At 47.6% G+C, this 22,167-nt stretch overlaps 1 protein-coding gene across 3 annotated transcripts; it reads left to right on the top strand.

Annotated features, from left to right (window-relative positions):
• The first annotated feature begins 2,564 nt into the window (after positions 1 to 2,564).
• On the top strand, positions 2,565 to 8,244 carry DOK2 (docking protein 2). Of its 3 annotated transcripts, none has more exons than XM_060178788.1 (5): positions 2,565 to 2,779; positions 3,908 to 3,991; positions 4,126 to 4,213; positions 5,028 to 5,212; positions 6,450 to 8,244. In XM_060178788.1, exons 1-5 carry the CDS (start codon positions 2,717 to 2,719, stop codon positions 7,068 to 7,070), a joined length of 1,041 nt encoding a protein of 346 aa, XP_060034771.1. In that variant the 5' UTR covers positions 2,565 to 2,716; the 3' UTR covers positions 7,071 to 8,244. The 3 variants fall into 3 exon arrangements, with proteins under 3 accessions (XP_060034771.1, XP_060034772.1, XP_007529208.1); XM_007529146.3 differs by having other exon boundaries at positions 2,568 to 2,779; positions 3,710 to 3,991; XM_060178789.1 differs by lacking the exon at positions 3,908 to 3,991 and having other exon boundaries at positions 2,566 to 2,779.
• The last annotated feature ends 13,923 nt before the right edge of the window (positions 8,245 to 22,167 follow it).

Here is a 22,167-nt window from a genome sequence, read left to right as displayed (position 1 = left end):
TTTCATGGGTCACCTAAAGGCCTCTCATTCTCTGCCTACTGCTAGTGCCACTTGCTGGGCCTGGCTCAAGAGGTTCACATGTGGCCAGGCAGAAGGTTCTGCAGTTATTTTCTCCACTGCAGGGTGCTCATGAATCCCTCCAGAGTAAGTTTGAAGGAGTCACCTTTAGTGTGTACCTACTGCTTGTCTCCCTCAGTCCACAACCACAGCTACAAGAAGAAAATTCTTGCCTCCACTGGCTAGGGATCTATGAGATGGGGCATATGGAATGTCTAGGGCTCAGGCCTCCAGATTTATAGTCTTCAAGTAGTTTGGCAAGCTCTGGTGCACCCCAGTGGTTTCAGCTGGAATGTGTCCAGTTGATAGGGAAAGGCACCTGAGGGTAGACTGGGGAGGGGGGTGGAGAGGCTCATCTTCTCCATCATTCTCTATTTAAATTGAGGTCTGCCAGCCCCAATAACATCTGCATCTCAAGTCTCACCACAGACTTACTATACCAGAACCTGCACTACCAAATTAAAAAAAAAAAAAAATCATTAGTGTGAAAGACAGAGAGCCAGAGCACCACTCACACAAACAGTGCTGGGGGATGGAACTTGGGAACTCATGCTTTTGAGGTTTTAGTCACTGCACCACTTTCATTGTCACTCAGAATCTACACTTCTAACAAGGTTGGTGCAATGGAGTTTCTGTGGCACCTTGGAACCAGGGTGGCATTGCCTCATCCTGTTTCCAGATTGCTAACCATTTCCCAAGGAGCTTCCTCTACACCAGTGTCCTTGGGACTGAGAGCTCTGAACCATATGTGACTCAACCCTCTCCTCCCAAGACTCCTAACATCTGTGTTTTAAAGCAGACCCAGTGAGGCATGTGCTTTCGGTGAATTACAGCAAAAGGCTGCTCTGTTCATCCTAAATAACCAAACCCCTGTGGTGAAAGAAAAAGGCTCAGTTATGCCTAAATACCTTAGGTGCCTTACAGGGTTACCTCAACAGTGATTCTCTACTTCTCTGGTTCCCCCAACATTTCTACATCTGCTTCAATCAGACTATTTCCCTAAAGCATATGCTGCAAATTAAATACTCTCTGAGGAGCTTAGATTTCCCCGAAGTAATGTATCTTGTGTATGGAGTCTGGCTTCCACTTAGGAACTGTTGTTAAATGAGCTACTAAATTAAAGACCAGGAATCTTGGTACTTTTTCCTTTGCCCCCATCTAGCCTTGTGATGCTAGAAGTGGATATGGGCTCCTTCCTACCTGCTTTGCCCTCTTCCAGGCATGGAGTGTGACTGGGGACAATGCGTTTGGATGCTTTGGTGACTGTGATGCACTTATGGTAACCATGAATTATTCTTGTGGTTGTTGTTGCTGTTTTGCCACCAAGGTTATCACTGAGATTCCGGCTGCATTGACCCCACGACTCTCAGTGGCCACTTTTTTTTTCTTTTTTAGATAGAGGGTAAGAGCCAGAGAGAGAGAGATGTGGAGAGAGAGAGAGATACATAGAAGGAGAAACACCATAGCACTGCTCCACCACTTATGAACCTTCCCCCTACAGGTGCTCTCATGTAGTGACCTGGGGCTTGAACCTGGGTCTTCATGAATGGCAACATCTACACTCCCTTGGGTGAGGTACCTCCCAGGCCTGAAACATGACTTAGTAATCAGAAAAGAATGATTACGATTTTTTCACTGGATCCCTGCTCACCTGACTTCTGGTGGTTTTAAGACTTAACCTGGGACCTTGGAGCCTCAGACATGAAAGCCTTTTTGCAGATTCACTATGCTATCTCCCTATCTCTGTGATTCTAAGTTTAAAAGACTCCAGATAGAGCCCATGTGTCTTCCTAATGCTCAGGAAGGTTGGAAGCCTGGTGAGTTCCAAACTTGGAGTGCCCTAGTAGCACCATAGGTCTCAGTGCATTTCCGGGTGATGGCCAGGGTCTTGAACCCAGGTCCTCACGCCTGATAATGTGTGCACTCCACTGACTGAATTCACCCCCAGGTGGTGGTGTGAGTGTGTCTGGCTGGGAGCAGGCAGTCCTTCTTGCTCAGAGTTGCAGCTGTGTGTGTGGAAGTGGCAGCTTGGTCTCATGTACCCCTTGTTCTGGGTTCCTTTCTTATTAAATTGAGGGAGAAACCTGGATTCTGGATTGGCAGCCTTGAAGTGTCCTGCAGACCTGTCTCAGTCCTGGCCTCCTCTTTTTCAGACTGGGAAACATGGTGGATTCAAGTGTTAGCTGGCTGGCTTCTGAGTTGGCTTCTATGCTAGATGACCTGCTGGAATGGGGCAAAGGTGTTGCTTTCAGATTTGGTTTGTGGGTCTTCTTTTTGTTCCTGAGGTTATCCTTTCACTTATTGGGGTGGCCAACAAAGGGATATCATATCAGCTTCTCCCCCTCGAGCAGGAATGTGATGTTTTTTTAGAAATCATCTCTTACTGAAAATGCAGGAAGTCTGAGAATGAAATTCATTTCTCTTTCTAGTGCATGCGCGTGCGCGCGCACACACACACACACACACACACACACACACACACACACACTGCAAGAAACCGCAGGGCCTATCAGCCTGTCGTCACAGGGCAGACTAGAATAGTACAGAAAACTCTAGGCAGAGAGGAAATGAATTTGAAAGAAGGGGGAACACAGGGCAGAGAGGAGAGAAAGAGGGCAGTGTGGCAGGAGAGCTGGTGCAGTGCTGCGATGCTGGGAGGATGGAAGAAGTGGCAGTGAAGCATGGCTTCCTGTACCTGCAGCAGCAGCAGACTTTTGTAAAGGTAGGAGTGGTATGGCTACGGGTGGCTGAGCAGAGGGGCTGGGGAGGTGGGGCTTTTATGAAGTTCTTGATGGACTCCAGGAATACTCCCAGACCCTTGTGGGCTGGTAGAGACTGTGCTACCCACTTCCTTAAAGCTGGAGGTCCAGCTTGCAAGAGCCATTCATCAGAAGCCAGCCACTTACCTTCCCAACCAGGCCCCAACTTGTGCTTTTTGCTGACAACTCTTGGCCCTGGAGGAGTTGGAGGCAGGAGAAGAAGCTACTCCTACCTCTTTCTTCCTGGTGGCTTCTCATCTCAGAGAGTGGAAGGAACAATGGAGGGGACAGTTTGAGATTAGGGTAGAAGTTTCTCTTTCTAGTTTCCCTGAAGGTTTGGCTGGTGTTATAACTCCAGCTGGGTCCCCCTGTGGGAGCCAGGGGCCCTGTGTGCCCAGTCTCCTTCCCTTACATGGACTCTGTGAGTGAAGAAGTTTTCTTTCCTTTAGCTGACACTCACTGGGGCTCCTCTCTCTGGGACATAGCCCATTCCCACCAGGAGTGAGGCAGAGAGGTTTCTGGGGTTCAGAGGAAGTCCTGAAACTTAGGTTAACACAGGTTCTCAGAATGACTCCAGAGAGGGGTCTTCAGTGCAGGCACTTGCTTTGCTCTGGTCACCCCAGCTCTGGGTTTCAGACTGAAGCCTTTTCTCTCTACTCTGTCCTCACTGGAGGATGCCTGGAGCCTCCTAGCTCATGGCCTCCCTCTGGTTTGTGACTCTGCCTCTGTCCACATCTTTTTTGGGTGCTTGTGGCCCATTCCCAAGCACATTTTCTTAATTCCTGAGGTTAGGGTTAATCTGGGGTCCCCTCCCCTCCCCTGTGTTACCACCCTAGCCCTTTTCCATGGTTCCTCCTCTTCCTCTTGTCTGTTGACTCTCCTGCTGGGCTCAGAAATGGCGCCGCTTTGGGGCTGTGCTGTATGCAGAGTCAGGGTGCTCCCTGGCTCGCCTGGAGCTCCAGGAGGGCCCGGACAAGCCACGCAGGGGAGACGCCTCCAGGAAGGTCATTCGCCTCAGTGACTGCCTGCGGGTGGCTGAGGCTGGAGGGGAGGCCAGCAGTCCCCGGGACACCAGCCCTTTCTTCTTGGAGACCAAGGAGCGCCTATACCTACTGGCTGCCCCATCGGCAGAGCGTGGGGACTGGATGCAGGCCATCTGCCTACTGGCCTTCCCGGTGAGTGGGCCAGGGTGCAGAGGGTGGGCACACAGACTTCCTGTGGGCAGGGGGCAGGGGACCCCAGGTAGACTGTTGGCATAGTTCCCTGGTGAGGTTCAGGACTGTGGTATCACAACCAGCCTATTTCCCAGGGCCAGAGGAAGGAGCTGCCAGGGCCTGAAGGGAAGGGTAGCAGGCCCCACATGGCGGAGAATGAACTGTACAGCAGTGGGCTCACAGGTGAGGTGCTGCCTGGTGCCTTGTGTCCCCCTGGGGTGTGGCAGGAGGAGGCATGGGTGGCCATGGCCTCTTTCCGGGGTGTGGGGGGTTGCCCTTCCTGTCTTGTGGTCGCACTCAGCCCCCCTATCAGCCTCAGCTCATCTCTTCCGGGTGGCCCAAGATGGGGGGGGCTTGGCCTGCTTACATCATCAGTCCTGCACCCTGGGTACCCAGGTCTGGCCCATACCTTGCAGGGGAAGGGCACCAGGTCATAGGGTCCAACCCTCACATGACTCTCAAACCCTGGCTCTCCAAGCATCTGCAAAGGAAGGTTTTTTTTTTTTTTTTTTTCTTTCTTTCTTTCCTTTGTGAATTGAACCTATCCTGTGACATGGGAGCTTTTTGCTGACAAGGCAATACCACTCTTGCCATCTCTTTAGCGTGTGTGTGTGTGTGTGTGTGTGTGTGTGTGTGTGTGTACTGGACACAGAACACAGGGAATACCCTTCCCTTGGAGGGCACCAAGTGGACAGACAGAGCTGGGTGTACCTGTAGCTGTGACGGAAGGCCTGGGGGCACTTGGGTCAGGGTGAGAGATGAGAGAGAAGACATGGCTGTGACTCTGGCAGCAGGGCAGGAAGGATGTGGGTGTGAGGTCGGGGTGCCTGTGGCTAGGGCACAGTGCCTATGGGAGGGCGGGTGTACCTGGCATTTGGGGGAGTATAACCTGGCAGGCTAGAAGGGCATGACTAGGGGCACCACTTCTTCTTGAGGGGCCAGGTGGAGCTGGGACTGTACCTTATTACCCTCTCCCTGTGCCCCATCTCCTCCCTAGTGAACCCTCGCAAGGAGTTCACTGTGACCATGAGACCCACGGAAGCCAGTGAGAGGTGCCGGCTCCGGGGGTCCTACACCCTCCGCACTGGGGAGAGTGCCCTGGAGCTGTGGGGAGGCCCTGAGCTGGACATGCAGCTGTATGACTGGCCTTACAGGTTCCTTCGGCGCTTTGGGCGTGACAAGGTGAGTGGGGACCCAAGCCCAGGCTGGAGGGACAGTGAGCAGTGAGAGAAGAGAGATGACGGTCAGGGAGAGGACAAAGGCTTCAGTGGAGGAAGGAGGCAGAGGTAGCTGGGGTCTGGGGCAGGAGAAGTAGAAGGGGAACATTAGAAGGCCAGGGGGTTGGAGGACAGAAGCCAGAGGGATAGTAATGGTTGGTGTTAGGAGGATGAGCCTGACTCATCCTATCTGAATGGGTGGGTGACTGAGTGAAGGGAGGTGAGAGGGAAGTCTTTTCTGACAAAAATAAAACATTCAGGAGGGACTGGGTGGTGGCTTATCTGGTTGACCACACATGTTACTATGCACAAGGAACGGGGTTCAAGCCCTCAGTTGCCACTTGCAGAAGGGAAGTTTCCTGCGCAGTGAAGCAGTGCTGCAAGTCTCAGGGTCTACCCTCTTCCTCTCTCTGTCTCTCTCCCACTCCCTCTTTTTAAATATTATTTATTTAAGATAGAGATAGCAATTGAAAGGAAAGGAAGAGGTAGAGAGAGAGAGAGAGAGAGAGAGAGAGAGAAAGAGCATTATTATTTTACCACTCACGAAGCTTCTCTACTGCAGCTAGGGACCAGAGGCATGAACCCAGGTTCTTGCCCACTGTAATATGTGCACTCAACTGTAATATGGTGCACTACTGTCTGACCCTCTCTCTCCCTTTCCTTTTCCTCTTTGATTTCTATGTCTCTTTCCAATAAAATAAAAATAAATGTGTATATTTTTGAAAGGGCTAGGAGACAGTATAATGGTGATGCAAAAAGCTTTCATGCCTGAGACACTGAAGTCACAGGTTCAATCTCCAGCACAACCATAAGCCAGAGCTGAGAAGTGCTCTGGTAAAAATTAACAAACACCTCTCTGACTCCCTACCTTCAGGGGAGTTGCTTCACAAGCGGTGAAGCAGGTCTACAGGTGTCTATTTTTCTTTCTCCGTCTCTGTCTTCCCCTCCTCTCTCCATTTCTCTCTGTTCTATCAAACGATGACATCAATAACAACAACAGTAATGACTACAATAATAAAACGGGCAACAAAAGGGAATAAATAAATATTTAAAAAAAGACTGCTTAAAAATTAACAAACTAATAAGGAAACAATAAGATGGGAGTGGGGAGAGGCAGGAAACAGGAGCTGAGGTGAAGGGGTTTGTGGTTGGGACCCACCAGGGAGGAGTGGCCAGTGACCTCCCTGTGCCCTTCCTCCCAGGTAACCTTCTCCTTTGAGGCAGGTCGCCGCTGCCTCTCTGGGGAGGGCAGCTTTGAGTTTGAAACTCGCCAAGGCAATGAGATCTTCCTGGCTCTGGAAGAGGCCATTTCAGCCCAGAAGAACGCCACCCTGCCTGCGCCCCAAGCCCAGCCAGTCACAGTCCCCACAGCACTGCCCCGGCCCGAGAGTCCCTATTCCCGGCCCCATGATTCACTGCCACCACCTTCACCCACTACCCCTGTGTCTGCCCTCCGGCCTCGGGGCCCTGAGGGGGAGTATGCACTGCCCTTTGATACCGTGGCCCGCAACCTGGGGAAGAGCCTGAGGGGCATCCTGGCTGTGGGCCCCCAGCCCCCCGCAGACCCTCTGTATGACAGTATCGAGGAACACCCATCCACAAGACCTGACCACATATATGACGAGCCCGAGGGTGTGGCCACCCTGTCCCTCTACGACAGGCCTCAGGAGCCTCGGGGTGAGGCCTGGAGGAGGCAGGCCACAGCTGATGGGGACCCCAGTGGCCTCCAGCATGTCTATCCAGTGGGGCAGGACTTCTCTGTCTCTGACTGGCCACAGGGGACTGAGTATGACAATGTCATACTTAAGAAGGGCCCAAAGTGACAGTTGGCAATATGGTGAGCACACCAAGGGCAGTGGCTGAGGAAGGGCCATGGGCGGGGGGTGGGGTGGGTGGGTGGGTGGTCACAGGCTTCTATTAGTGACTTCTCCAGGCTGCCATCCCCAGAATGCTCTCTGCTCCTTTGGAATCCTCCCCTCAGCCTGTTTTAGTCTGTTCTGAGGAATTGCCCCTCTCAGGGCCCACTTGTGAGTCACAGCCCTACAGCAGTAAGAATGTCCTGAAAGGCCCACCCACCTCCTACTCCTTCCCCACTTCCTCTTCCAGAAAGGATGTCAGCAAATTGCCCCAATGTCCTTGGCTTATGTGGGCCTCTGCCTTCTGCCAGAGACTCCCCTGGCCCCAGAGCCCCAGAATTCTGGCTGCCACTGTCTGTGTCTGTAGGGACTTGTTCGTGACTTTAACATGTCTGGAGTATTTTTGTGTAGCATGAGTGCTGTGGGGGCTGGGATGGCACAACGACTGGGATGTCACTGGGATGGCAGGGACAGATGCTCTAGTGAGTCACAGTGACACCTCCTCAGCTGGCAGCAAGGTGTTGTCTGAACCTAGGTTGGGTCCCAACATGCTTGTGGCATCTCTAGTCCTTTGACTGACTGAGGGAACACCAGAAAAATGGTGGGGACATGAAGTTGCATGTGTGTGGGAAGATGGATCTGTAGGAGACAGCTGGCCATTAATGGGCCTCTTGTGTAATCCCATTCACCTTTTGCCCTCTTAAGACCACCCATGGGGTCCTCCATGTAGACTCTTTCTGCTATGGGACTCTCCACAGACCCTGTTGTCACATCTCCTCAAGGGCAGATTTCTGTCCGGTGCTCCCAATGTATCCTGGACCCCCTCCCCCATATCTCCATTGCCTTGCCCCACTATTGAAAGATAGGGACAGGCTGGGAGTATGGATTGACCTGCCAACACCCATGTTCAGCAGAGAAGCAATTATAGAAGCTAGATCTTATACCTTCTGCATCCCATATAACACGGGGTCCATACTCCCAGACAGATAAAGTATGGGAAAGCTTTCAAGGGAGGGGATGGGATACAGAACTCTGTTGGTGGAAATTGTCTGGAATTGTACTCCTCTTATCTTATGGTCTTGTTGATATTTTTATTTTCTAAATAAATTAATAACAATAAAAAACCACCTCTTCCACAGACCATCCAGGCTAGTCTGAGTTCTGGGGTGCTTGTCAGGCTCTTTACCACCCTGGCCAGGGGATGAGACACAGGTGATGCCTTATCAAGAGTCTGGGAGTCCTACTCCCTCCCTCCCTCCCTCCCTCCTTTCCTCCCTCCCTCCCTTCCTTCCTTCCTTTCCTTTCTTTCTTTCTTTCTTTCTTTCTTTCTTTCTTTCTTTCTTTCTTTCTTTCTTTCTTTCTTTCTACCAAAGCACCACTCAACTCTGACTATGGTGTTGCAGGGGTCTGAACCTGGGACTTTGGAGCCTCAGACATGAGAGTCTGTTTGCATAACCATTATGCTATCTACCCCCACTCCCGAGTTCAGGAGTCCTATAAGAGGGAAATAGGGCCCATGGGGTTAGAAGAGATGACTACTCATTGGGGGGACCACAGAGGGTCCCATAGTTGTTGTTAAAATTTCGGAGGCTCTTGCCGGGCGGGTCTAGCTTCACGCGGGTAACAGAGACGCGGAGACAACGGCTGGGCAGGGCAGCTGTATTTATTCAGGAACAACGATTCACAAACTAAGACAAACTAATCACCAAACAGAACTCTGCTGTCTCTTTGCGGCGACACAAGCACTCCCTCTTACTCTGTAACTCGGGAACTCTCCAACTCTGGAACCCTCTGGCCCTCTCTCTCTTCCTCTCGAACTCAGGAACTCAGGAACTCTCTCTTACTCTGGAATTCTGGAACTCTCATATTGGGGAACCCTCTCAAACTCTGGCACTCTCGAACTCAGGAACCCTCTCCCGGGGTTCCTTGGGGCGGGGCCAAGTGGGCCCGCGAAATTAACTGGACTGATCTAATTCTCTTGGCGGGGGAGGGCTAGAACAAACCAATGTAAAGCATAGGACACATAGTGAAGGGGGAATTTGAGGTGGAACCTCAGGGTGGGAAGAACCATGATGAAAATGGGGGTTGAGGGGGTGTGAAAAGAGCCTCTGGGGTAGAAAAATGAGCCTGAGTGATGGGTGGGGATGTAATCAGGAAATGCTTCTGCACATCATGGAAGGAACCCAGGAAGATGGATGCTGCCACACTGTGGAGGAATTAGAGGGGAAGGAGGGATGCCAAGGTTCTAGCACAGAGAGACTCCTAAGGGCTGAGCTTTGGGTTCAGGTAACCCCCAACAGCCCTGTGGGGAGTAGGCTGGGCTGGACCTGGTGTGGGGTACATTGCCAGGAGAGACTGTAAGTTCAAAAGAAGCCATAGTGGTAGGGCCTGTAGATCTCTCAATGATGTGGAATGTGGAGCCCATCAAAGCAGGGCATCTAGGGAACCTCTCATCTGGGGAGAGAGTGAACAGAAATTCTTTCATGTTGAGGTTGACAAGATGGCTCTGCCCCATCTATTACCAGGAGTCTTAAGAGTTTCTGAAAAGGGGATCCAGAGTTTAGGGGAGGGTGAGGAGGTGAGAGAGACCTCCAAAACGCGGGTGGTCGCACCTCACCATACCCCAGTGGTCTGACCTCACACATGATCTTTGCTCTTACTAATGACAGTTGAAATTGTGGGTAAGCAGCTCTGACTCCTGTCTGGGCCAAATGCTGCACCAGTGGCCTCCTCTAATCCCAGCCTCAGGATACCCTAGAAGCAGGAAGGACTCCAAGATTTTCTGTCTGTCCTTCTGTCCAGGAATGGGTGCTCTTAGGCTACATTTTTTTATTTCTGTCAGGACCTTAGGTGACTGTGCCAGCTCTGGACGGCAGGGGGCAGTGTTAGTCTTTGGAAAAGGCCACCAGCCAGGCATGGGGACAAGGCCCCAGAGGAACTTCAGTGTTTATTGCACCAAAGGAATGGAAGCTAATTCCTGGACCTCATCTCTGGCACATCCCTTCAACCCCCAGAATCCTAGCTGAAGACCCATGAAACTTGCCTCCTGAAGGGGAGGGGAACCTCAGATGAAAATTGTTTCCCTCTCTCTCCCTCCTCACTCCTCCCTGGAGATCCAGGGACTTCTGATGGTCCATTTCTGGTGCTGGCTTTGTAGGGAAGGGGAAGTGGCAGGCCAGGGAAAGGCAGGGCTGGAGCTGAAAGGGGCAGGGGAAGTGGAGCATTTGGGGAAGTTGGGAGGGGTAATGAAAGTGCTTGCAACAGTCATTGAGAACACTGACTGGAGCTTCAGGACCCTTCTCTGCAGTTCTGTCTGGGCTGTAGGGGGATTACCTTGCAGAGAACTGTTGCATCACCCAAAAAGCTGGCCTCAGCCTCAGCCTGACCTGACTCATGTGCCATCCTTGAGCTCATGTCACCTCCCACCCTCAGCAGTCCCCACCCTCAAGGAACCCAGGAGCAGAGTGTGTGCAGGAGACTTAAGACACTCAGGACCCAGTCCCTCTAAACAGTAACACAGAGGGGAAGCCCCCCTTTGGGGGGTTTCCATGACCTATCCCCTGGCTGTCTAGGGTCATATTCATAGGTGAACCAGCAACTTGTGCTTTGAAGGAACAGGGCACTGTGAGCTCAGTGACAGTGCCACAGAAGCAGACCCTCCTTCAGGCTCTGCTACTTAGCAGCTGTTGGAACCTTGATAAATTTTGCTGTGACCAGGACATTTTGAAACTGTGATTGTTGTTGCTTTCCTAATTAATCACATAGTGGTGACATCTAGGAAGGTGACAGTGCCATCCTGAAAGGGGCCCAGCATCAAGACACACACACACACACACACAGATCCCTGTACTGCAGGTGTGCTCACACCACACGTGATCACACTTTTTTTTCCCTCTCTTATCTCCCTTTGTATTTTCTTTTTATCAGAATGGTGTAGGACTGGAGTGGTGTGTCCCTGTCTGCATCTCTGTGAATGTGTGTGTGCACATATGTGTGTAGGGTCCACCCCTAGCCTGCTCTCTGACTGTGGAGAGCAGCCAGGTCCCTGCTGAGCTCCCACCTTGGGCTGCTGAACAAGCCCAAACTGCAGGCCTCTTGCTGGCTCAAGCTCCTCCCTGCCGGCTACACTCAAGCTGTTGCTGCCACCACCTTTTAGCCATGATGCTAACCAGCCTCTTGCCTCCTGCCTCATGTGCAGTGATTCAATTAGCCAAGGTGCCCACCTACTGTAAGGCCATTTATAAAACCAGCCTGGGCATCTGGAACCTTCCAGGCGGGCAGGGCTAGGGAGCAGGGGAGGGGGAGGTAGGAGGAGAAGGGGTGGAGAGGGCTATCTGTTCCTGCTAACCTGGCTTCCCCACAGGGGGAGGAGGTATGTATTGGCATCTGCACCTCCCAGCCTGGCTCTGTGTCTCAGTTCCCAGAACTCCAGTGCCAGCCAGCACAGAGTGGGGCCCGTCCACCCCCAGGCAGGAACCTGGGCTGATGCATTCAGAAGGGGAACACAGAATCCTAGTGGTGGTGGGGAAGCTGGAGTCCCAAAGCAGGGTTAAATAATCCTGGGACCTGCAAGCCTAGGGAGCTCTCAGGTGTGTTTTATCAGGTGTTGAGTGGGTGGTAGTGTGGGGCTGAGGCTGGGGTAAGGGAGTGAGCCCAAGGGAGCAAGAGTGATTGGGGTACTCATGACATCCTTGAGTCTGGGCCGCACTTCCTTGCTTACACTCTGCTTTGGGGGCAGCTTAGCTCATTAACCAGGTCCACAGATGTAGCATGAGTCTCTAGTTCAAATCCTGTGTCAGCTCCTTGCTAGTTGGGCATATTTGGCATCTACTTGGCACATCTGTTTCCATGTTTCCATGTTTGTAAGGTTAAGATGCTAATGGCATTCCTGTGGTAGAGTTTTGTGTGTAGGGCACAGGCCCTGGAAGGGGACACATACAATCACTGCCTCTATTTACATACTAACAGTTCCCTGGGCTAGCAGGGTGAGACCTGTATGTTTTATAAGCAAAGAGATGGAAGCAGATATCTTGTGTCTGGGGGTGAGTTTAGGTTCAGTCTAAGAGGAAGGACTGGGTTGGGAAGGAGAGGTGGGATTTCTATAGGGAGAAAGGAAAGCAGAAGCATCACCAAGGGGGATTGAGGACAATATCAGGGGCCCATGGACCTCTGACTGTGTAGCCACTAGATGGTGAAGTGGGGAGGAGACTCGGAAAGTCTGGGCAAAATAGCTTGCACTCCCCACCCTGGGGAGCTTGGAGGGAAGCTTGAAGCTTGGCCCCCAAGGAGTTTTTCCTTCTTTGATCTAAGCTCTTCTCTGGATATTCTGGACCAGCAACTGGCACACTTCAGTATGGGTAGAGGTGCCTAATGGTCCAGTTGTCATAGCCTACCAGCTGGTATGATGAGGACATACCCTGAGGGCACAGTGCAGCAGTGGACAGCTGGCAGAAGGCAGCAAGGCCCAGAGCATATTCTGAAGGTTAGCCAGTTCTCTACTGGGTTGCAAGCCCTCCCCTGCTCCCATAGCAGGCTCCCCCTCCCCCCCTCCCCCCCCCCAAAGCCACTATCCCTATCACTCTAGCCTCTAACAGGCCTCTTAAAGGTGCAGATGTTCAGAAGCTCACTCAGTAGGACACTATATTTACTACACATACCTGGGTTTGAGCCCCTGGCACCACATGGCTGCACTATATGTAACACCAGGGGAAACTGCATTAACAGAAGGGTGGTACTGTGGTGTCTTTCCTCTCCGTTTCCTGTCTGGACATGTTAATATATATATGATACACAGAGAAGAAAGATCAATAGATAGACCAGAGCACTGCTCAGCACTGGTTTATGATGGTGCTGGGGATTGAACCTGGGACTTTGGAGACCCCAATAGGTAAGTTCCTCAGTGGTGCCTAGCTGTTTCCCTGTGCCACATCTGGGACCTTCCTCTTCCCTTGACCTCTTCTTCCTGGGAGTGCCCTTGGGGAGAGGACACCCTCATCCTGACATCTGGGAGCAAATGCCAGAGACCCACTGCCCCAAGGTCTCGATTTTCCATTTAAAGAAACCAAGGCCAGCTTAGTTCTTCCATTCCTTAAACTTATTTACATGTCACTGGGGTTTGTTTATAGCCATGTTTCAGGCCAAGGCCCAAATCAGGGATGCTGAGCTGTGTGACACACACAGGGCAAGCATTTTTGACCGTTTATGTCCTTGGGCTCCCTGGTCCACCTCTGAGCAGAGCTCCCTTCCATTCCTAGATGTCCACTGCAAGGGTCCCCAGCAGATGCCCCATGTGTGAGTAAGGCCCTGGCTAAGCAAACCCTGCTTAGAGGGAGCCCTCTGAGTCCTGGAGGCACAAGGGGTGTCGGGATGGGGGTGGGCTCTTCTGATCCTCTCTGGTTTACTCACGTCATGCTCCCTTGCCTGTGTGATCCTTAAGTTCCTAAGGGCAAGTGACTTCTAAGCAGGTGTGGTGTTAGCCACATGGTCCCTCGTGCCTGTCCACCTGCCAACAGGATCCATGTGGCCAGGGGCAGCTTGACTCAGGGGCAGTGTGATGGGTAGATGGAGAGGAGGTGAAGGGGTGGTCATCATATTCCTGGCCCAAGTACAGGGTTCTGGGAATATTGCATTGTGTCCACATAGACCACAGGGAAGCCATGTCTAGTCACCACGCTCTAGGACTGGTCTCTCAGCACTCCCCCCTTTTTATGTTTCTTCTTATTAGTGGTTTAGTAGTGCCTTACAACATCATTAGATGATAGGGTTACACTTCCACACCACACCCACCACCACAGTTCTGTGCTCCTTCCCAGCCTCCCTGCTCCCCATAAACCACTATCCTTTTCAAAAAGTCTAAGTGACAGTTTGGGTACTTTTCCCCTTCCTCCCTCCCATCCTCCCTTTTTTCCTTTCTTCCTTTCTCTCTTCCTCCTCCTCCTCCTTCTTATTCACTCAATTCATTTATTTATATTGAAACCATTTCATAATTGCCTTTCAAAGAATTTCAGGTTATTTGGCAACAGGTGTAAACTGTAGCAACAACAGTCCTTGAACACAAAGAACTGAAGGATAAAACTCCTTGACTTTACTTCTTCTCTCCTCCCACACATTTTTCTTTTCTTCTTCTTCTTCTTCTTTTTTTTTTTAATGTAGAGCCAGGGGCTGAGAGGTAGCATAACCATGCTGCAAAAAGAATTTTAAAAAATTAATTAATTAATTAATTTGTTTTAAAAAGAAGACATTAACAAAACTGTAGGATAGTGCCAAAGGATTGAACAGTCTCAGGTTCACTCCCAGGCACCACCATAAACCAGAGGTGAAAAGTGCTCCTGTTGTGTGGGGTTGTACCCCTCCTACCCTATGGTTTTGTTAATTAATCCTTTCTTAAAAAAAAAAAAAATTAAAAAAAAAAAGTGCTCCTGCGGTGCCTCTTTCAGTCAGAGCACTTGCTGTACTTTGGGGGATGGGGCTGTCTAGTGGATGCAGAGACAAAAAAGGAAAAGGGGGAGCCCCTTTGCCTTGGGACAAGTTATCAAGCATTGCCAGCAGCCCTGAAAGCCCAGCATCTTCGGGGTGCTAGCAGTGGACACAGAGGTATAGTCCTGGTGACCTCAGGGGAGGTGGTGTTGGTGCTGGAAAGCAGAGAGCCTGGGACACCATGAGCAGCTGGGAGACCCCCCCTTTTTAAAAAAAATTCTTTATTGAGCAATTAATGTTGTACATTCAACAGTAAATACAATAGTTTGTACGTGCATAACATTTCCCAGTTTTCCATACATATAACAATACAACCCCCACTAGGTCCTCTGTCATCCTTTTTGACCTGTATCCCCGCCCCCAACCCCAGAGTCTTTTAATTTGGTGCAATATACCAATTCCATTTCAGGTTCTAATTGTATTTTCTTTTCTGATCTTGTTTTTCAACTTCTGCCAGAGAGTGAGATCATCCCATATTCATCCTTCTGTTTCTGACTTATTTCACTTAACATAATTTTTCAAGGTCCATCCAAGATCAGCTGAAAACAATGAAGTCACCATTTTAATAGCTGAGTAGTATTCCATTGTGTATATATACCACAACTTGCTCAGCCACTCATCTGTTGTTGGACACCTGAGTTGCTTCCAGGTTTTGGCTATTACAAATTGTGCTGCCAAGAACATATGTGTACACAGATCTTTTTGGATGGATATGTTGGGTTCCTTAGGATATATCCCCAGGAGAGGATCATAGGGTAGGTCCATTGCTAGCCTTCTGAGAGTTATCCAGACTGTTCTCCACAGAGGCTGGACCAATTGACATTCCCACCAGCAGTGTAGGAGGGTTCCTTTGACCCCACAACCTCTCCAGCATTTGCTGCTGTTACCTTTTCTGATGTATGACATTCTCACAGGAGTGAAGTGGTATCTCATTGTTGTCTTGATTTGCATTTCTCTGACAATCAGAGACTTGGAGCATTTTTTCATGTGTTTCTCGGCCTTTTGGATCTCTTCTGTGGTGAATATTCTGTCCATGTCCTCCCCCCATTTTTGGATGGGGTTATTTGTTGTCTTGTTGTTGAGTTTGGCAAGCTCTTTATATATGTTGGTTATTAAACTCTTGTCTGATGTATGGCATATAAAGATCTTCTCCCATTCTGTGAGGGGTCTCTTGGTTTGGGTAGTGGTTTCTTTTGCTGTGAAGAAGCTTTTTAATTTGATGTAGTCCCATAGGTTTATGCTTGCCTTAGTCTTCTTTGTAATTGGATTTATTTCATTGAAGATGTCTTTAAAATTTATTTGGAAAAGAGTTCTGCCTATATTTTCCTCTAAGTATCTGATAGTTAGTGGTCTAACATCCAAGTCCTTGATCCACTTGGAATTTACTTTTGTATTTGGTGAAATACAGTGGTTCAGTTTCATTCTTCTGCATGTTTCAACCCATTGTTTCCAACACCATTTGTTGAAGAGACTCTGGTTTCCCCATTTAATAGTCTGAGCCCCTATGTCACAGATTAGATGTCCATAGGTGTGGGGGCTCACTTGTGGGCTCTCAATTCTATTCCACTGGTCAGTGTGTCTATTCATGTTCCAGTACCAAGCAGTTTTGATGACAATGGTCCTATAATACAATTTGAGATCTGGGAGTGTGATGCCTCCGGTTCTGTTCTTTTTTCTCAAGATTTTTTTTGGCAATAACAGGTCTTTTCTGGTTCCAGATAAACATTTGTAGCATTTGTTCTGTTCTCCTAAAAATGTGCTTGGGATCTTGATGGGGATAGCATTAAATTTGTAGATGGCTCTGGGCAGTATATTCATTTTGATGATGTTAATTCTACCAACCCATGAACATGGAATATCTTTCCACTTCTTTGTGTCTTTTTCAATTTCCTTGAGTAGTGACTCATAATTTTCAGTATACAAATCTTTCACTTCTTTGGTTAGGTTTACTCCTAGATATTTTATTGTTTTTGTTGCTATATTAAAAGGAATTGATTTCTGGATTTCAATTTCTTCTAGCTTACTGTTTGCATAGAAGAATGCCACTGACTTTTTTAAAATAAATTTTATTTATTTATTTTCCATTTTTGTTGCCCTTGTTGTCTTATTGTTGTTGTAGTTATTATTGTTGTTATTGATCCATCGTTGTTACATAGGACACAGAGAAATGGAGAGAGGAGGGGAAGACAGAGAGGGGGAGAGAAAGATAGACACCTACAGACCTGCTTCACTGCCTGTGGAGCGACTCCCCTGCAGGTGGGGAGAGTCAGGGGCTTGAACTGGGATCCTTACTCTGGTCCTTGTGCTTTGTGCCACATGCGCTTAGCCTGCTGCGCTACCGCCTGACTCCCGCCACTGACTTTTGAATGTTAATTTTGTAGCCTGACACCTTACTGTATTTCCTGATGATTTCCAAAAGCTTCTTGCTGGATTCCTTAGGTTTTTCTGTGTATACTATCATGTCTTCTGCAAATAGGGAGAGTTTGACTTCTCTTCCAATCTGTATCCCTTTAATTCCTTGCTCCTGCCTCATTGCTATGGCAAGAACTTCCAACACTATGTTGAATAGTAATGGTGATAGTGGGCAGCCCTGTCTAGTACCTGATCTGAGTGGAAATGCTTCCAGTTTTTCACCATTGAGTATGATGTTGGCTATAGGTTTTCTATATATATACTCCACTATCTTCAGGAATTTTCCATCTATTCCCATTTTTTGTAGTGTTTTGATCATAAAGGGATGTTGTATTTTGTCAAAGGCTTTCTCTGCATCTATTGATATGACCATGTGGTTTTTGGTCTTGCTTTTGTTGATGTGGTGGATTATATTGATTGATTTATGTATATTAAACCAACCTTGCATGCCTGGGATAAACCCCACTTGGTCATGATGAACAATCTTTTTGATATACTGCTGTATCCGGTTGGCTAGAATTTTGTTCAATATTTTCGCATCTATGTTCATCAGAGATATTGGTCTGTAGTTTTCTTTTTTGGTTGTGTCCCTGTCTGCTTTTGGTATCAGAGTGATGTTAGCTTCATAGAAGCTGGCAGGGAGTATTCCAGTGTCTTCAATCTTCTGTAAGACTTTTAAAAGTAGAGGTATTAGTTCTTCTTTGAAGGTTTTGTAGAATTCATTTGTAAAACCATCTGGTCCAGGACTTTTATTTTTGGGGAGATTTTTGATAACTGTCTCAATTTCATTAGATGTGATGGGCCTGTTCATGTTATCCACTTCCTCTTTACTTAGTTTTGGAAGTTGGTAGGTATCTAGGAAATCGTCCATTTCTTCCAGGTTCTCTACCTTGGTGGCATATAGTTGTTCATAGAAGCCTCACATCATATGTTGAATTTCTGCGGTGTCTGTTGTGATATCTCCTCTTTCATTCAGTATCCAATTTATTTGGGTCTTCTCCCTTTTTTGTTTTGTGAGTCTCGCTAAAGGTTTGTTGATTTTGTTCACTTTTTCGAAGAACCAACATTTACTTTCATTGATCTTTTGTATGGTTTTCTTATTTTCAATGTTATTTATTTCTGCCATAGCTTTAGTTATTTCTGTTCTTCTGGTTGCTTTAGGGTACCTTTGTTCTTCTTCTTCTAGGTCTTTAAGATGTGCAATCAGGCTGTTTATTTGTGCTCTTTCTTGTTTCCTAATGTGTGCTTGTATAGCTATGAACTTCCCTCTCAGTACTGCCTTAGCTGTGTCCCAAAATTTTGATAGCTTGTGTCTTCATTTTCATTGAACTCTCAAAACATTTTGATTTCTTCCTTTATTTCCTCTTTGACCCAGAAGTTGTTAAGAAGTGTACTGTTGAGCTTCCACATTTTGGGACTATTACTAATCTTTTGTTGATTGTTAAGTGTTAGTTTAGTTCCACTGTGGTCTGAGAAGATGTTTGGGGTGATTTCAATGCTCTTGAATTGGCTGATGCTGTCTTTGTGGCCTAACATATGGTCTATCCTTGAGAATGACCCATGTGGATTTGAGTAAAATGTGTATTCCAGTTTCTTGGGATGAATGACTCTGAAAATGTCCAATAGTTCTAGTTTATCTATCTCTTCATTTAGCTCCCTTATGTCTTTATTGATTTTCTGCCTGGATGGTCTGTCAAGTTGAGAGAGTGGGTTGTTGAAGTCCCCTTCTATGACTGTGTTGCTGTTAATATAATGCTGTAGCTCTTTCAGTAGACGTTTGATGTATTTAGATGGCTTCTCATTGGGTGCATAGATGTTGATAATTGTTAAGTCCTCTTGATTGACTGATCCTCTGACCATTAAGTAGTGTCCATTTCTATCTTTTTTAATCTTATCTATTTTAAAGTCTATTGTGTCAGATATGAGAATAGCTGTTCCTGCCCTTTTTTGTGGGTCATTGGCTTGTATGATACTTTTCCATCCTTTCACCTTAAGTCTGTGTTTGTCTTGTTGAGTTAGGTGGGTTTCCTGTAGACAGCATATTGTTGGGTTGTGTATTGTGATCCATCTTCCTACTCTGTGTTTTTTAATAGGTGAATTCAGGCCATTGACATTTATTGATATCAAAGACTGAAGATATTTTAATGCCATTCTTGTAGAGTTTTAGAGTGTTCTGATATATGGCCTATTGATGGTGGTCTGACTATTTATAGGAGACCTTTCAGAACTTCTTTCAGGGCAGGCTTGGTGATAGTTGATTCCTTCAACTGTTGCTTGTCTGAGAAGGTTTTGATGCCTCCATCTAGTCTGAATGACAGTCTAGCAGGATATAGTATTCTTGGTTGAAAGCCTTTCTCATTGAGCACTTGATAGATATTTTGCCATTCTCTTCTGGCCTATAGTGTTTGTATGGAGAAGTCTGCTGCTAATGTTATGGGTTTTCCTTTGTAGGTGACTCTTTGTTTTTCTCTTGCAGCCTTCAGCATCCTTTCTTTATCCTTATTTCTTTCCATTCTAAGTATGATATGTCTTGGTGTCTTTAGGTCTGGGTTAATTCTGTTTGGGACCCTCTGGACTTCTTGAATTTTTATGTCTTTGATGTTGTGTAGAGTAGAGAAGTTTTCAGCTATTATGGCCTGAAGAATGCTTTCTTCCTCTCCCTCTCTTTCTTCCTCTGGTAAGCCAATAATACATATATTGTTTCTTTTGAAGTCATCCCATAGGTCTCTGTTGTTGTTTTAGCATCTCTTAATCTCTTTTTGAGATCTCTTACTTCTTTTTTAGTTGTCTCTAATTAGTCCTTGATCTTGCTAATTCTGTCTTCAGCCTCATTGATTCTCTTCTCTCTTCCCTCTACTGTTTTCTGGAGTTCATCTATTTTGTTACCCTGTTCTGATACTGTTTTAGCTTGTTCAGCTAGTTGTGTTCTCAGCTCAGCTATTTCAGCTTTCAGTTCTCTAATAACCTTGAGATAATTAGTCTTTTCTTCCAGAGTCTCATTTGTTGTTCCTGTATTTCTGACTACAATTTTTTCAAACTCTTTTCCTCACTCCTCTGATTATTTCCTTAGCTAATGTTTGGATGTTGAACTCATTATTTTGTGCTTCACCCTTTGGCGGACTTAGTTGGACTGTTGTCCTGGTTAGTTTCTCCAAAATTTCTTCTTGTTGGTTTACCCATTTTATATATTATGTTATGAGTTCCCTCTCTTAGTACTTTTCAAATTACTGGTCACTATTTCCTGGATTGACTCGTGTCTAAGTAAGGTAATTAAAGGGTTTACAGTGGTGGAATTTAACAGTTGTTTCAGTAGTATTTTAGTCCCTGAGTTGGAGCTCAGTGATTTAAAAGCCTCTTTTTTTTTTTTTTTTTCCTCTCTGTAGGCTATGGGAGCCTGAGGGCTTCTAAACTATAAGTAGGCTTCTTAGCTTATACACTGACTCCTGACCAAGAGATAAGGCAGGGTGTGGCAGAGATAGTCCAGTGGTTATGCAAAGAGATTTTCACAGCCCCACAGCTATGCCACCAAGGTATAGGTCTTCTCCTGAGTTTCCTGAATAGATCTCTGTCCCCAGTGACCCTCCCTGCCGCTGCTCCAGATTCTGAGGGCAGTAGCAATGGAGACTCATAGTTTCTCTTGGTGAGTCTCCGGGCAGTCCTCTCCTCTCTTCAGCTGCCCCCTTGTTGGTGGAACAGACTGGAGGTGGTGTCTCAACTGATAAACCGCTGGACTGTTACCAGCCATTTAGTCTCTCCCTAGGCTCCTCTCTGTCACCAGCCACATGTGTTTGCACTCACCGGTGATTTGGTGGATTCTTGTAGTCATTCTAGTCCTGTCTTGTTTCAGTCCCAGGTGGTCTCCTTTGGTATTCCATGTCCTTCACAGATTAGGTGAAGTTTTGAGCGTCCATCACAGAATGATCAATTTTTCAGGCCAAGAGTACCTTGCAGCCTTCTCCCGAGCAAGCCTCACTGTTGGCCCTGGTTAATATAGGAAGCCCATTTATAGCCTTCTGAGAGTTCTCCGACTGTTCTCCACAGAGGCTGGACCAATTGACATTCCCACTAGAAGTGCAGGAGGGAGGGTTCCTTTGACCCCATAACCTCTCCAGCATTTGCTGCTGCTACCTTTTTTGATGTATGACATTCTCACAGGAGTGAAGTGGTGTCTCATTGTTGTCTTTATTTGTATTTCTCTGACAATCAAAAACTTGGAGCATTTTTATGTGTTTCTCAGCCTTTTGGATCTCTTCTGTGGTGAATACTCTGTCCATGTCCTCTCCCTTTTTTTGGATGGGGTTATTTGTTTTCTTCTTGTTGAATTTGGTAAGCTTTTTATATATTTTGGTTATTAAACTCTTGTCTGAAGGAGACCCCTTTCATGGACCAGAGATCTGCAGCTGCCTGTGGGCCTGTGAGAACCCACTTCTCCTTGTTTGGAAGCTTTTTCTCCTGCTGGCCTCCTGTCAACAGCCCCTGCTCCCTTCTGTGGCCCCAGTGGGCTTCTCCTCCCTCGCCTGCCAGGGACACCCACTCATCCCCCAGTCTGAGCCCTCCCTGCACCTGGGGGCTTTCTTCCTCACTTCTCTTCCATGCCATTGGGCAACTTCTCTTTTGTTCCTGTTCCTGGTACCAAGGAGAAAGCAGTGTTTATGCTTGTCACAATGTGTCACTGCGTCTCCGGTACTGGGAGTGGGTGCTGTTTGGGGGTGTGGTGACCGTCAGAGCACCTACACTGTTCCCTGTTCCTCTTAGGACAGTTGTTAATATTTTCCAGAGAAGAAAAATGGAAGCTCAGGCTTGAAATTTGATGACCTGCCCAGGTTCCCTCATAGGCAGCCATGTTAGACTCAGCAAGATGTTGAAAGAGGCTAGTCCTGTGTCCAAGAGGGAGTTTAAGGGCCAGTTTCCTGACTGATGCTGGTCCATTCATGGATATCACCTAGGAAGAATCTTGGAAGACTATGTGGATCAAGTATGCAGATTTTATCTCAAAGAAGTGAGGTAATTTATGGGCAAAAATGGATTTCATTAGTGCAGTGCAGGTAGCTTGTGCATAGGCACATGAAAACCACGCAGAGAATGTCCCATTTTTGGATTCTCCTCCTTATTTTATTCTCAATTTTAGTTCTACCTGGACTCAACTTTTCATTGGCACATTGAGATTAACTGCCTT

The sequence above is a fragment of the Erinaceus europaeus genome, chromosome 19 (genome assembly GCF_950295315.1).
Source record: "Erinaceus europaeus chromosome 19, mEriEur2.1, whole genome shotgun sequence".
NCBI lineage: Eukaryota > Metazoa > Chordata > Mammalia > Eulipotyphla > Erinaceidae > Erinaceus > Erinaceus europaeus.
The sequence above is the reverse complement of the archived record's forward strand: the minus strand, read 5'-3'. Positions and strand labels throughout refer to the sequence as shown.

Excerpts from the sequence above, each read along its gene's own strand:
- DOK2 (XM_007529146.3), top strand. The coding sequence starts at position 2,717 with ATGGAAGAAGTGGCAGTGAAGCATGGCTTCCTGTACCTGCAGCAGCAG. Across the intron at positions 3,992-4,125 it reads TCTGCCTACTGGCCTTCCCG|GGCCAGAGGAAGGAGCTGCC; the intron begins GTGAGTGGGCCA and ends CCTATTTCCCAG. Across the intron at positions 5,213-6,449 it reads GGCGCTTTGGGCGTGACAAG|GTAACCTTCTCCTTTGAGGC; the intron begins GTGAGTGGGGAC and ends CCTTCCTCCCAG.